This window comes from Ascidiella aspersa, chromosome 5, assembly GCF_963924565.1.
Source record: "Ascidiella aspersa chromosome 5, kaAscAspe10.2, whole genome shotgun sequence".
NCBI lineage: Eukaryota > Metazoa > Chordata > Ascidiacea > Phlebobranchia > Ascidiidae > Ascidiella > Ascidiella aspersa.
This window is the reverse complement of record NC_139451.1, coordinates 1,432,392-1,447,561: the sequence shown is the minus strand read 5'-3', so window position 1 is coordinate 1,447,561 and position 15,170 is coordinate 1,432,392. Positions and strand designations below refer to the sequence as shown.

Sequence of the window (15,170 nt, the reverse complement as noted above, 5' to 3'; positions counted from 1 at the left end):
GTTTTTTGTATTTAAGACGTTTCGATACGAGCTCACCACAGCTTCACCTGTTCAACACCTGAAGGTGCTAAATAATGCTCTAACTAGAGAAACTCAGACTGACAACAACTGCATCCCAACTTTTATAAGTGATGCTTGAATTGCTTCTTAGCCACATTAATTAAATATCATACAAGCTCGTATCGAAACGTCTTAATCAAGATGATGTCGATCTACTCTACCTTTTTGGCATTTATTATCAAAATAAAATTCATTTAGTGATTTTGGCTAAATTAAAAAAAAAATGCAATCTGTGGACAATTACAATATGCCTTAATTTGTTTTGTAAACCAGGTTCGTGAAATAGTTGCAACAACGTTAAAACTAGCATCCTTGCTCTGTTTTCTTTTATTCCATTGTCTCAGTATTATAAAAGTTATTCCATTGTCTCAGTATTATAAAGTAGTGCTTCATGTCTTAAACTTAAAAACAAATAATTACGTTTATAAATTAAGCTTACAACACCCTGGATTTGTTTTTATTTAAATAACTTCTATTGTCTCTGCATTATGACGTCATACTCACAGGCTGAATCTCACGAGTAAGCTGAATGGTATGTGAGTTTTGAATTTCACAATAAATCCAAAACTAAAGCCCAGCCTTAACTAAAAATATTTCGTTTTGCTATCGTTTAAATTCACTAAAAGTAATGTTGTTATCGTTTGAATACTTTCCATTACGACGTCACACTCAAAAGTGGTAGATAAAGGAACGCATTAGGTTCAAATCCTATAGCTTTAACATCACTTAAACCTATCAGCTTAACCTCCTAATTTTTTTGCATGTTTTGAATTCACTTGATTGTCTCAGCATTATGACGTCACACTCACATGTCCTGACCCTGACAGGGTAGCTGAACGAGGTGTGCGGTTTGGAGGCTTGTTTCTTCTGTTCTGCGATCCTTATCTCGTATTGGAGGTTGGGGATCAGTCCTCCGATGATGAGGTAGCTCAGGGAAGATGCGGAGGTCGCTCGCATCCAATCCTCAGAGTCTACAAGATCAAAGAATGAGTTAGAACTACAATTGGGGAGGATTTTAAGCGAAGATCAGTTTTATAACATGTTATTGAATATAGATGTGGCTCGTATCCAATCCCCAGAGTCTGCAAGATCAAAAATGATAAAGGATGTAAATTGGTGAGGCTTTCAGGCAAAGGCTATGACTTCTTAAGATAACTTGTTAAAATACTTGGAAATACGACTACACATTAACTGATTGTGATACAAGTTCGTATCGAAACGTTTTATCAAGATGATGTCGATTTACTCGAACGGTTTGGCTTTGAAATTCATTATCAAGCTACGAATGGGTAATTTGTCCAAAATTTCAATTGGCGGGAATGTTGAATTAATTGCTGAGGAATGGAATTTCAATTGGTGGGGATTTTAGGCAAACGCGATTGGTGAGTTGGTTGGGCTCGCATCCAAACCTCTACTTGTTACATGACGTCAATTTATTTGTCACCACCTCAATCTCACCTGTGATTCGAAATTTAAACTTGATAAAAAATTAGTTCAAGGTTCAATATTTTAAATCTCAGACATTAACTTTGATTCAAACTCACTTCTGACTCGATATTGAAAAACGTAGTTTAAATCGGCCTTGCTTCCACCGCTAGGTGTCGCCAGCCGCTTCCACGTGAGTTTGATTTGAGTCGGCGAAATCGCGGTTCCGTAAACCTCGACCCCAGGAAGCGGGGGAGGGGCGGTTGTTGGGGGGCGGGTCGACATTGTGACGCCAGTGACGCCCCTAGCAACGCTGACGCTGGTGGGTGATGACGTGGTGGTTGTTAGGGACTCTGCGGGAAAATTTTGTTGGGTAAATAAAGAGGAACAACTAAAATTTAACTTATGTAAACAAAAAAATTGTAACGCCAAAATCGGTAGTTATTTTATTTTTATTTTTTTTAAAGTTGAAAATTCTTAAAAATTGGAAAGTTGTTTTAAACAGATTGTGGTTGTCAGGAACTCTGCAGGCAAAGTTGTGGTCAAAAATAAAAAAAATAAAATGTAAAATTAACCATTTTGGCTTTGCAATTTATTATCAAGCTACATTACAGATCCGTGTATAGTGTACCCAAAATCTTTGTTATTTGAATAGTTTTTTTAAAACAAACGATTTTGAATGTGCCTGTCAGCAAAAGCATAATGGCTAGTATTACGTCACATTACCCCATTCTTACCAGGAGTGACGCAAATTCTTCCCTTCTTCATGTTCTTATGTTCACTCCGGTCCACGTAGCCCTCATTACAGCTACATTTAAAGCCAGGCTGCGCGTTGACGCACTGCGCATGCGCAGAACAGTCCGCCCACGTTGTATTGCACTCATCGAAATCTTAATAAAAAAAAAAATAAACAGTGAAAAAAAAATCATAAAGTTACGAAAAGTCATAGTGGCGTAACACTACATGCATACAAGTCATAGTGACGTCATAGCACAGTAATACCTTGATAGTAAATTACATTACATGCATATAGGTCATAGTGACGTAACACCATATGTATACAACCGATAGTGATGTAATAAGGCACCTGTGACGACAACAGATGATAGATCGAGTGTCATGTCCTCGTCATGCACGGCTGAGTGCTTGAACACGTGACTTATCTGGTTCAGATCAATGTTTTTTCCGTCGAAAAACAGGTTCGCGTATCTGTGACGTAACAATACCACAACAATAGTAATGGCGTGTTTTGGTTTGAATTTGGAGCCAATTTGTGTTTTTCAAAATGGACTTCTTAAGACCCTTGTTTAGTCCTCCAAAAATTGAGTCGTGAAATACCAATTTGAAATAAAATAGTGCTAAAAATGTTCGCGAATTAGTTCAAAATAAGATTTTTTATTTAGTTTTTATTTGAGCTTAATAACAAATTTTAACCACAAAAAGTTTGAATAGATCGAAATCATCTTGATTAGGACGTTACGATACGCACTTGGATCATCTTCAGTTAAAGTGCTTTTATTTATTTAAAACTGTAATAAATTAAAAAAAAGTTGGAAGAACTCCCCCCCCTCGCACTTACGCGAAAGTCCTGTCCTGCACCCCTGGCCCGAACCTGACGTCACCAGTTGCCATATAATTGGGAAGGTGGTTTCGTAAAATGTCGTCCATCTGTGAATAAAAGCGTTGAGACTTAAGTTAAACTCACATATTCTAAAGTTAAACTCAAAAATCCTTAAGGTAAACTTACAAATACTTAAGTTAAACTTGCAAATACTTGAGTTAAACTCACATATGCTTAAAGTTAAACTCAAAAATCCTTAAAGTAAACTCACACATACTTAAGTTAAACTCACACATACCTAAGTTAACTCACACATACTTAAGTTAAACCTTTACAAATACTTAAGTTAAACTCAAAAATACTTAAGTTAACTCACACATACTTAAGGTTAACTCCAAATACTTAAGTTAAACTCACAAATACTCAAGTTAAACTCACACATACTTAAGGTAAACTCAAAAATACTTAAGTTAAACTCACATATACTTACGAACGCTATATATATATATATCTAATTTTACTAAGCTGACGTTTATCAAAACTTTCACCAAATTAAAAGATATACTGTACACTTTGGATTATTTAGATTGATTCTGACTTCTCCAAACTTTAGGAAAAAGCCGAAATCAATACAAAGACTTGGCCCATATTTATTGAAATTGACTTTATAAATGCGACTGTCATCAAGCTTTAAAAAGTCCAGTGAATAGAATTGGGCCAAAGCTTTCCTGTTATACTTAAGTATATTATTAAATTCGCCTCGAAAAAAGAGTTGAGAAACACTGAATTAGTCACCACTAGCTACTATAGTTGTTACAAACAAACCCTCACCAATTTTCTGACTTGGGTGGCGAGCTTTAGCGCCCTCCTGTGGCTGGGTTGTGTTATTTCTTGGTTGAAAACGACGGAAGTCAAGTTCAACTTGACCTGGTATATAATGTTGCCTGGTGGGAAAAAAGCAAAAGCTAAATATATTGTCTTGCAAATAAATGCACAAAGGGTACATTACATAGTGACCATTATTACGTTAAAATAGTGACTGTGATGACGAGTGTTGAAAAGTACTTTTGCAAAACGCGATTTCGTCATAACACCAAACCGTCAGTAAATCACCCTTTAATTGACGTTTTTTAGATATTTTGTTCAATACTAAATTTTCGTAAAATTAAACTTTCTTCGGCAATCACGAATAAAATATAACTTTGAGTGTTTGTTGAATAATCACGGAATTAACGCGATTTAGACGTCATGATGCAAGTTATTGTTATGCAACGACGAATACGACTTTCATGACGTCACAATGCCCTTTTTTGTCACGACTATGACGTCATATAAGAAGTTGCCTGGTGTCACAACAAACAAAGTTATAATGCCTGACAAACAATTAAAAAAGTCACAATTAGAATTGAACAACTAGATAATTCTATGGAACACTATATACGGATTTGTTCATAAGTTTAATGGGGAAAATAGTTTAATGGTATATCATTCCTTTGTGCGACTAAAGTGTATATAAACGGGTGTAACTATCACTGATGATGGCATGAGCATTTGCCGAAACGTTTGAACAATAAAGCATGTCGCTTTTCACGTCTATTTGGGCCGTTATTTTCACCATTTGATAATTCTAGTCAATGAATTAGAGCAAAATGCGGATAATTCGAATCTAATTCGTGAAGTTCTTGTGTTGTCCAATTCTAGTTCTAATCTAATAAGGATTTTAGTAAAAAGTTACTTTGTCCAACGGCATCTTTGGTCGGAACGATTTGTAGGTGATTTTTACATTTTGAAAGCTTACGCCCATGCTTAAACATATAAAAATTAGCACGCAAAAATTTACCATTTACATTCTTATAAGAATAATTTGCGATTAAAGTAATTGGATGTAAATAATAAATAAAATTCTAGTTAAATTTTGGTTTTGAAAAATTCGGTAATTCTAATCTAATTTAAAAAAGCCAAAATAAATCTAGTTGTCCAAGTCTGGTCACAATGTCATTTTGTGTCCCCACTATGACGTCATACTTGTAGCGATCGCGACCCATTGTGAAAACAAATCGAAATAACGAAACAAGTACACAATGCCCTTAAAATGTTCCTATTATGACGTCATACTTGTGGTGATTGTCATCCATTGTGAGAACATCCCGGCGCCATTGTTGTTGGCGGCCGCAACTCTGCATTCATACTCGACGTTCATGAGCAGGTCACGGATCACTGCGCTCATCACAAAACCGTGACGTGTGAAGTTCATGGAAGGGGTCATCACGACCTTTTGACCTTGGGACATAAATAACGTGACAACTTTGACCTTGGGACATGAAAAATGACCAAAATGATCTTGTCTTTTGGACAAAGTCTTTTTGAACACTTTAAATAATTATAACTGTTGTAAGGGCTTAAGTTAGTCACAAGTATTTTGCGAAATGACTTAACTTGACTTAAGTAGTTTGGAAAAAGACTACACCTGACCGAAGCAATTGGCGCAAATTGACTTGACTTGACTTAAGTCAGTTATAAAGATGATTCTACGTATATAAAGGTTCTTAAATGAATACTTTTGAGTAGTTAGGTTATTTAAGCCAAAAAGTAAATGTCATAAGTTTTAACTAGGTAGCTATTCGTTTGTTGTGCTTTCTTTGAGAAATATTCTCCCGAATGTAATGTGTTCACCATTTTTAGAAGTTTAGTATTAACTTTTGATGCTAACGCTGTGACTTGAGGTAGACTGGCGTCATTAAGACTTGGAATGGGACCTTTTTTCGTTGAAAATACCCTTTCTTCGATTTACGTTATTTTTTAAACGACTTGACTAGGAATTAATTTGTTTTATTAACAAGTTTACTGCAATTTAAGCCATTTTACAATCATTTCTTTACAACAGTGGTACTTGTTTACAAACAAAAATATAAAAACTTGCGCTTTTAGGCTGTTGTTTTAAATTACTTGCCTTTTTAACAAAACACTTACTTTTTGCAGATGATTTGTTGTTGTTCATCTGATTTTCAAAGATAAAATAACCTTTTATTCCAATTTTATGTTTATTTCGCATTTTTTTTTAAAATTGGGTCATTTTTTTATTCTTATTTACGTTCAACTTACTTTTTGTAGATGTTTTGTTGTTCTTGATGCGATGTTCAACCACGAACCAAAACTTCAGTCGTTCTTTCTGCATATCGGGGGAAATGCCCCAATTAAGCCTGATGGTCCGGGGGTCTTGGAGGGAAACCACCAGGTTTGGGGGAGGGTCGAAACCTAACACCAGAGGTCGGTAGAGTGAGTATTGGGCTACTAGAATGGTTTATTTTCAAAATTGTATTACAATTAGAATTAGTCACATTAACTGATGATGATAGAAGCTCGTATCGAAACGTCCTAATCAAGATGATGTCGATCTATTCGACCTTTTTGGCTTTGCAATTCATTATCAAGCTACATTACAGAACCGTGCATAGTGTACCCAACCTAAAATTAGTCAATGGTAAAAATGTCTTTCGGCCAATTATATTAGATGTAGCTAAAAGAATAAAAAGCCTTCTTCGGGGCGTTTCAAAACGTCGGCGTATTTAATAAAAAATATTTTCCGGACGAAAAATTTTCAATTGATACAATGCCTGGCAGCAACAGAGCATTTTAGTAATTTTTTAATTTAGTTAGAAATAAAATTATAGCATTTTAGTATTTGTAAATTGATAAGAATTTAAGTTTTTCTAATTTGAATGGAAATAAAATTAGAGTATCTTCGCTTTTTTAGTTTGATAAGAAATAAAATTAAATGTTTCAAAAGTTTTTAAAATGCCCAAAATAAATTTCAAAAATGTTTCAAAATAATTTATCAGATGTTTCCAAATTACCCTTTTTGATTTAAACAAATTTTTTTATTCCTTTTTTGGCTAACGACGCGCCGCTGGCATTAAATAAGTTCATCCTGTGTTAAGCCCCATACTTACGCAGGCATTCCCTCCCAGGCAGTAGGTAATAGTCCTTGCTAACATCTGCATTTCCATGTGGGCATTTGCATTCGAAAGTTCCGATGTCGTTAACACACCTGTTTCCATTACAATCGTCCAACACTGTTCCACACTCATCAACATCTAAACAAAGTTAATATGGTAAATTATCAACTGTGTTGAACACATCTAAGACCCCAAATCAATAAAATGCAATTCAAGTGATTTGAAACTAATTCAACTCCCAGTCGAATCATTTGCAAATCATTTAATTCCAAGTCAATACATTTGAAGTCGTCAACATCCAAACACAGTAAATATGTTAGATTTATTTGGTATGAATGCTAGTTCTTGTGGTTTTCAACTACAAAATGTATTTTGAACAAGTGCAGTACCGGTATGTAAACAAGTCATTTTGAAAAATTCTCTAGGCCTAGTCAAGTCATTTGTAAACTAATTAAAGTCCAGATCAGGTATTTTTCAAAAAGTAACAGGACAAGTCCCAGCCAAGCTAATATTAATCAGTTCCAAGTAATGTATTGATATAAAAAGAAAACGTTAAAATAATAAAATTGGTAAATCTGGCCAAAACTCAATCAAAAGTCCAGCCGAGCCATTATTAGTGAAAGTCAACTTAAGTCAAGACAATGATACAAAATCAAACATTAAACTTTAAAAATTGGTAAACTCGTATGATGATAAGCAATAGCTCAACTCAAAAATTAACAAAACGCAACATATTGAAAGCAAATCGTTTTTACTTCACTTAAGTCAAGGCAAGTAATTTTTTTTAAACTTTAAGTCCAAGTCAAGTCATTTCCAATAAATAGCAGGTCAAATCCCAGTCGCAGTATTGGCATCAAAAAAACATTAAATCTTTAAAATCGGTAAAATCATTTCATTCTAAGCAATATTTTGCATAAAAAACATCAAAAAAAAATAAATAAATAAAAAAACGAAACAAAATGCTATTTTCAGGAATAAAGGTTAGTGATTGTAACAAATGTAAAATGTTAAAACAAAAATCTAGTCTGATCTAAGAATTAAACCTGCTGCTTGAAATGTTCCCTTACATAATGTTAACTCGTCTACAATACACAAAATTGAGACTTATGATTGAAATATCCACAAACACTCACCAACAACCAGAACAGAAGATCCGTCGATTTGCCCCAAACTTGGGTCAAAAGTCCGCAACATTTTCTCAAACTCCTTCTGGAGCAAATTCATCAAATCCTCTCCGTTCTGCTTCGCACCTATGATAATCATGAGGAAAGAAAAATTATGACGTCATCAATAGAGAGGGTAAAATTTGACGTCATTTTTAACACATATTTTACGTGGCGATGTCATGTTACAAAAACGTGATAATGACGTCATTATTTTTCGCATATAAAGCTCTAATTTGACGTCATAGCATTTAGAAGTGACGTACTAACTGGTGACGTCATATTATATAAACTTTGAGTCGGTGACGTTGTATTGTACGTAGATGACATTTTAGTTATTGACGTCATAATATGCTTAGATGACATACAGGGCGACAATTTAGTTGGTGTGACGTGATATTATACGTAGATGACGTTTTAATTGATTACGTCATATAATGCCTGGATGACGCTTTACGTCATTCCATAAATAGGGGTAGATTTAGTTAGTGACGTCATACAATACGTAGGTTGCGTACCTGGGGGTGACGTATTGACTCTGAGAACAACTTTAACTCTTCCATCGCCGGTGAAGTCAGATCGAATGACGTAATGCTGGATGACGTCAATTTTGCGAACCGATCGGAGTTTTCGGGTGATCTGAGTTAATGTGGTGTTACGTCACAGTGATTTTTTGTCAACTTACGTAACGATTACGTCAAAAAGCGACTAAATGGGACGGCGAGTTATTAATTATGAAATTTAATAAAAAAACTTACAGCAGAACCTTCATTAAATCCAGTGGCCGAAAAGCAAATAAAAGTATCAAACAATAAATAAAACCGACATCTCTATGTTTGTTTTGTAATTGACAATCTCAAAACAAACATGTATAAATGTTGAATACCTATCGCCAAACAACATCGAAATATGTAGATTTTATCGAATATAATGATTTTCATACTTTCATTGAAATTGAGTAATGATTACGTCACACTTACGTAAGCGTTGATCTTCTGGTGAGCTACTTCTTGCCGAGCTTGGTAATCGGTGATTGCGTCATCAAGGATAAAACGAAACGTGACGTCATACGTGTAAGCAACTGAGAAATATAAAAAATTGAAATGTAGCAAAACATTGGCAAATTGTGCAGAAAATTTTGAAGGAAATAGCTTGATATTTCCACTTAGTGTGTATGCTGTTATCGTTATGTTATGCTGCTGGGATGTCAAATGCTTCATCAATTATTACGAAAAGTAGACTTTGGGCATAAAAATATGGCCGATTCAATAGAAATGTAAAAAAACAAAAATTAAAAACAGTTTAAGGCAGTTATTTATGGGTTTTTTATGTTAAAATTTACTTCGGCGTTATTATTTTTTGTTATTCTATTAAGAGTTGAGTAGATAATAATATTTTACTCGTTGAAGTTAAAGTCGAACTCACGTGTAGTTACTCGCTTCCAAGCTGACCAGACCCCAGGTTTAAGAGTTGTGATCGCTCGAACTCGAAACTCGACAACCGAGTTACTCGGCAAGCCGTCGATCTCGTGCTTGTTCAGGAAACTCGACCTGGGGTTAAAACGAATAGTGGGGTTAATAAGGGTTAAAGTGATTAGTGGGGTTAATAATGGTTATGACACATAGTGGGGTTAATAAGGGTTAAAAAGAATAGTGGGGTTAATAAGGGTTAAAACGGGTCGTGGGTTACTACAGGTTAAAAGGTTACTTCAAGGTTGCTACAGGTTTAAATATTTATTATGGGTTACTGCGGGTTAAAATGAATAAAGAGAGGTTACTACAGTTTAGAAGAATAAGGTAAGGTTACTACAGGTTAAATCAATAGAGTGGGGTTACCACAGGTTAAAAGGGTCGAGGTGGGGTTACTACAGGTTAAAATAAGAAAGACGAATCACTGTGGGTAAAATCGAAATAGTAAAAATTCTATAATATAAACCCGAACAAATATGACTTTATGATGACGTCACAATCACCTTGTCATCTCGCTTTCGCCACTAGGTGGATCGGACCCCGACAAACTTCTCCATTCGAAGTTGAATCCCGTGAGGCTTCCGCTCTTCTTTAAAGGTCGTCTGAAGGTCAACATCGCGCTGTTCGGGCCCGTGACGTCAACCTTCACCTGGCGGGGAGCCTCTGTGACGTAATAAACGAGGGGAATCACAGGTAGGGGTTTTACCTTATAATGTTACATCAGGGGAATTTGTGAATAGATGCCAAGAATGAGTTGTAACTAAGAATGTCCGATAATTGACGACGTTTTGTTCCGATACCCGATATTTTGGACAAAAAGTGTCGCGATTTTATCCGATACCAATGACGTCATTACCAAACAAACAGAAAGGTGAAATTTAAACGTCAAAAGGTATTTCTTCCAGGTTTTTCAAAACTGAGCAGTGTTGTTTTCTGCAACCTCGGCGTCTAATTCTTTCACAGCCACAGCCCCGCCTTTGCCACGCCCACTTAAACTAAACGTCATCAAAAGTAAAATACACAAGCTGATCAAGAGCCCATTTTAACTAATTTTCACCCATTTTAACCCATTTTAACTCATTTTCACCCATTTTATCTTTATTTTAACTAATTCTTACCCTGTTTTAACAAAATTTTTACACCAGTTTTTACCTACGTAACCTATTTTCACCCATTTCAACTATTTTTACCACTTGGTCACCCCTTTTTACCATTTCAACTTATTTTTACTCATCTTCACCCATTCTAAAGATTCACCCACCTGTGTTTGGCTTTCTTACCCGTTTTACCAATTTTTACCCCATTTTACCTTATTTGTACCTAATTTTGCCCCAGATTCACCTCTATCACCCACCTGTGTTTGGCTGACAGTCGATCCCCGGAAACTTGTAGCCCATCGCCCCAACATCGATCAGACCCTCTTTACACTCACAACGGTACAACGGTACGTGCCCCCGTCGGCATGGCAACTGGCGCGCGGCGAACACGTGCCCGGGCAACTCTGCAGGTCTGGAATAATAAAAACGGTTTGAAATTCAAAAATGGCGCGAAAATTGGTTTCAGTGAGGCATCCCGCTTGACACGCGTTCTGCGAACTAATACCGTTACTATTAGATGTGATTTTGAGTAAAACAATAAACAATTAATTTTGAAATATGATTGAGCCGGTTTTAAATTATTTCTCCAACTTTCACCCTGAAAGAGTGATTTCTTCCCGTTTCCATCAAATTTAAATCACTTATTATTCCATTACTACGTGCGTGTTTTCAAGCGGTTTTACGGTTAAACCTGTTAGAAAGAGGTAAACGTCATCTTTCAAGTCACTTTTCAAGGAATTACATGTTTTACGATTTGAAGATACACATTAAATAAACCAGAATGTAATTTAAAAGTATTAGTTTATCATGAATTGATTTAGTTTAAAACACTTTCTAAGATTTAACTAATTTTTAATTTCTAAATATTCCTTGTCCTACTTTTTAAGGTCACCTTTTAAGGTCACATTTCAGGGTCATATTCCAAGGTCACTTTTCAAGGTCACATTTCAAAGTCACATTTCAGGTTCACATTTCAAGGTCACCTTTAAAGGTCACTTTTCAAGCTTACTTTTGAAGGTCACTTTCCAAAGTCACTTTCCTAGGTCACCTTTCAAAGTCACCTTTCAAGGTCACTCACCGTAAACTTTGACTCTGCTGACAAAACTCGTCGCCTTCTTCACCCAGCTAAGTCCGAATTGGTTCTGGATCTTTTGTTTCGTCATATTTACGCTTGTCTTAAAGCTGAGGTCATAATAGATCTGGAATGACAAAATATTAGGGAGTAAAATAACCTTATAATTATCTCAACAACGTGATTTCAGATTTCTAATTTAAAAAATTTGACAAAAAAACATACAATTTTATTTAAGAATTAAAGAGTCTGCCTTGTTACTTATAGTTGAACATCCAAGACGAGAACAAAACTGCAAAAAAATTAATTTTTTTTCATTTGAAAAGCATTTGCCTTGTACTTTCATTGCATTTAATTGTATTTTTTGTGTTTCTAAATACTAACGATTTTCTCATAGAAGCCAATATAGTTTTTATATCTAAACAAACTGTTTCCAACTCACAATGTGGCAACAAAGATTAAAACTAAAAACATTTTTACCTTCGCATTCCCGTTTCTTATTCGAGTCTGGTTGATCTTTGTGTAGCTCAGGTAAGCCAACGGCATAATGCGCTGTATCTGCAATTGTTACGTCATCAATGATTAAACAAACGAACATAAGAAGTCAGTATGGAAAACTTAACTTTGGCACACAAAAATCTTTAAACTGTAGGTAATTAATTCATCCAAAATAGGACGTTCAAAATTGAAAAATTGTGACATGCTATGTTTAGAAATGTATAATTATTCAATATTTCTAATTTTGTTGTTGACAAACTTTTAGGTGACTTTTTAAGTTGTGCCAGTTTTTCTCAAAAAAATGGTAGGCGACCCAATATTAGGTTGCAGTTCATGACCCTTTCTAATTATTATGATGTTACCAACAATTAATACACATCTGATAATATCGGAGTTATTAACACACAGCCAAATAGTTAAGTTTAAACTGACTTGTTGCTGTTAAATAAAAACACAAAGGGATTTATGAGTTTTCTGCACGTTTATTTTTCTATAAAACAGGAAAAATAAAAAAACTAGCAGTGTTTCAACATTTGCAAGCCCTAAAAAAACAACAATAATATTGAAAGCATATTACTGTTTTATGAAACATTCTTTTCAATATTTGACTAATCTAGCATCACCCCTACATTTACTTATACTTGGTGACTTGCAAGATTATAGGCAAAATAAAATGGAAAATGCAGACCCCTGCCTTTTAAACCAATGGAACCAATGGTTTAAAATAAGAGTTACAATAAGCTAATCTAATTTGTTTACATTTGTGCTTTTAACAACCTAAAAGAAGTTTATTTTGGAAAGTTTCAATTTTAAAACTAAATATTATTTTAGGCTCATGCAAATAAACTAGCCCTTGAACATCCAAATTATTTTACAAAATAATTTTCTACATTTTTTTTAAACGAGCCATTACTATCAGCTACAGCTATATAACTAGCAAAGTCTAACTAACTACTATTTCATGCTGATGGTTTCACAAAGTTGAAGTGGCAGGACTACTGGTCATTTGGGCAACAAGGGCGTTTAAATGAAACTCACTTTGTTCTTCATAGACATAGATATTTTAATTAAACAGAGTCCTTGCAACCAAATATTGCTGGGTAATAATGTAAAACATTTTCCCCTTTCTATTTGTTGACCTGCAAAGGCATAATTTGTTCGGCCAAATAAATGACTTTTGAGGCAGGAAAACAAACATAAAAATGCAAAAACTAGAAAACTATCTTTCAAATATTGAATTGAATAAACTGATCTTTTGTCCTGCATTTTTTTAGTGCCTCAATTTTTGATTTTTTTTTTGTTTGATTGTAATTATGTACTTCCATAAAACGTGTGATGTACAAAGCAAATGCTAAATAAGTGGCACAGCCAAACATTTTAAAATGTTGAGGTAAATTACCTTAACTTTGCTTCTTTCTAACTTACGCTGTGTGGTTTCACCAATTTAATCGTCCAAACATTATTTTTAACAATCTATCAGCTAAATAGCTAAGTTTATAACTAAAATTATAAGCATGCGGTGGTTTACAATGTTGATTGCTGAAGCAGTGACTTGACTTGAGTGCACTTATGTTACTTTTTCGATAACTTGACTTGTCTTTAGTCTTTTAGACAAATGACTTACATTAATTCTAAGTTGGTTAATTTGAAAAAATCGTAAAATTGGGTAATTTACCTCAATTTTAGACGTAAAATAATTGCTTGCCCGTTGTTTCACATTGGTTTGGAAATATTATTTACATTGGAATGAATTTACTAATTTGAATACCTTTATTTTATGTCAATAACTTGACTTGGTTCGCGAAATGCAAGAATCCTTTTCTACAGTTCAAAGTTTGCCAAAAAAATGCAAAAACATATTTTGTTATTTCATATCTGCAAGGAAAAAAGTTCAACCAGTGGAAGCAATCCACGTTTTCGTCCAACATCGCAAACTTATAAAAAGGGCAATAAACATGTACATACTCAAGAACAACAAAGTGAAATACCCCGCGTGATTTTATGCCACTATTGCATTACCAATATTGTATTGGGCACAGTCACGAAACATTGTTGAATCACAAAAACACAGTGTGCATAAGTAAGTGAAGCTAAAACTGGAGAGCTGTTGTTAAACTGAAAGAAATGGGTTTGCCAAAACAAAGCAAGCCCAAAAATTCACACACTAAATTAGTAAAGCAAGACATTTGCAAATCATGTTTTCAAATAGGAACGGTTGAAATGCAGCCCACCAGTCCATTTCTGTTTCTACAAAGAGAATTGCTTTTACTTACCAAAGTTCAAGGCTGGCATTGTGTGTGTGGTAGCTCCATTTTCGGCAACTTGGAGGAAGCGACAGCACTTGTGCAGCAGCACACCGACCAGCTATTCCATTTTGTCGGCGGCGGCGCTTCTCCTACTGCTGCTGCTGCCACCAGCAAGGGCTCGGTCGGTGGTTCAGCAATGTCCAAAACAAATTTCGACTGATTTTTCCAGTCTTCCCTAAGTTTTATTATTTTCTCTGTAAAGCAGTAACACATTGTTTTCAAACACTTTCAAGTCAATGTGAACGCATTTGACTTGATGCCGAGCCCGTCAATTCAGCAGCTTGTTGCAACTGCAGTTTTAAATGCCAATGTCAGTTGCTCTAGTTCTTGCGCCAGGAGATTTATCGCCAGAATGTTTACAGAAGTTACCTAACTATTACTTTCCGAAATCTTTTTTAATTGCAACATAATTTGCGGTTCACCTTGAAAATTGCTTCACAGTAAATTCAAAGCTAAGCAGAGTGAGCAAGCAGCGCCAGCGCCATGTGGCATTTCGGCGGGATTTTGCGCTGACCCAGTCGTCCTTTTTTGCCGCGATTTCGGCGCGTTCTCTCCTCTCTCTC

General features: G+C 35.1%; 1 protein-coding gene across 1 annotated transcript in view; it reads right to left on the bottom strand.

The window, feature by feature from the left end:
• Positions 1–13,357, bottom strand: part of LOC146141425 (uncharacterized) — a 28,401-nt gene extending 15,044 nt beyond the window's left edge. Inside the window, exons 1-18 of the mRNA XM_083390109.1 lie at positions 13,340–13,357; positions 12,284–12,361; positions 11,810–11,930; positions 10,989–11,135; positions 10,138–10,297; positions 9,591–9,715; positions 9,146–9,246; positions 8,684–8,804; positions 8,136–8,252; positions 6,997–7,140; positions 6,149–6,301; positions 5,162–5,326; positions 3,878–3,990; positions 3,065–3,153; positions 2,573–2,694; positions 2,223–2,375; positions 1,605–1,838; positions 870–1,031 (exon numbers count right to left, since the gene is read on the bottom strand). Of these exons, the coding sequence (XP_083246235.1) occupies positions 870–1,031; positions 1,605–1,838; positions 2,223–2,375; positions 2,573–2,694; positions 3,065–3,153; positions 3,878–3,990; positions 5,162–5,326; positions 6,149–6,301; positions 6,997–7,140; positions 8,136–8,252; positions 8,684–8,804; positions 9,146–9,246; positions 9,591–9,715; positions 10,138–10,297; positions 10,989–11,135; positions 11,810–11,930; positions 12,284–12,361; positions 13,340–13,357 (2,323 nt within the window). The remainder of the gene's footprint in view (positions 1–869; positions 1,032–1,604; positions 1,839–2,222; positions 2,376–2,572; positions 2,695–3,064; positions 3,154–3,877; positions 3,991–5,161; positions 5,327–6,148; positions 6,302–6,996; positions 7,141–8,135; positions 8,253–8,683; positions 8,805–9,145; positions 9,247–9,590; positions 9,716–10,137; positions 10,298–10,988; positions 11,136–11,809; positions 11,931–12,283; positions 12,362–13,339) is intronic.
• Positions 13,358–15,170: the final 1,813 nt, after the last annotated feature.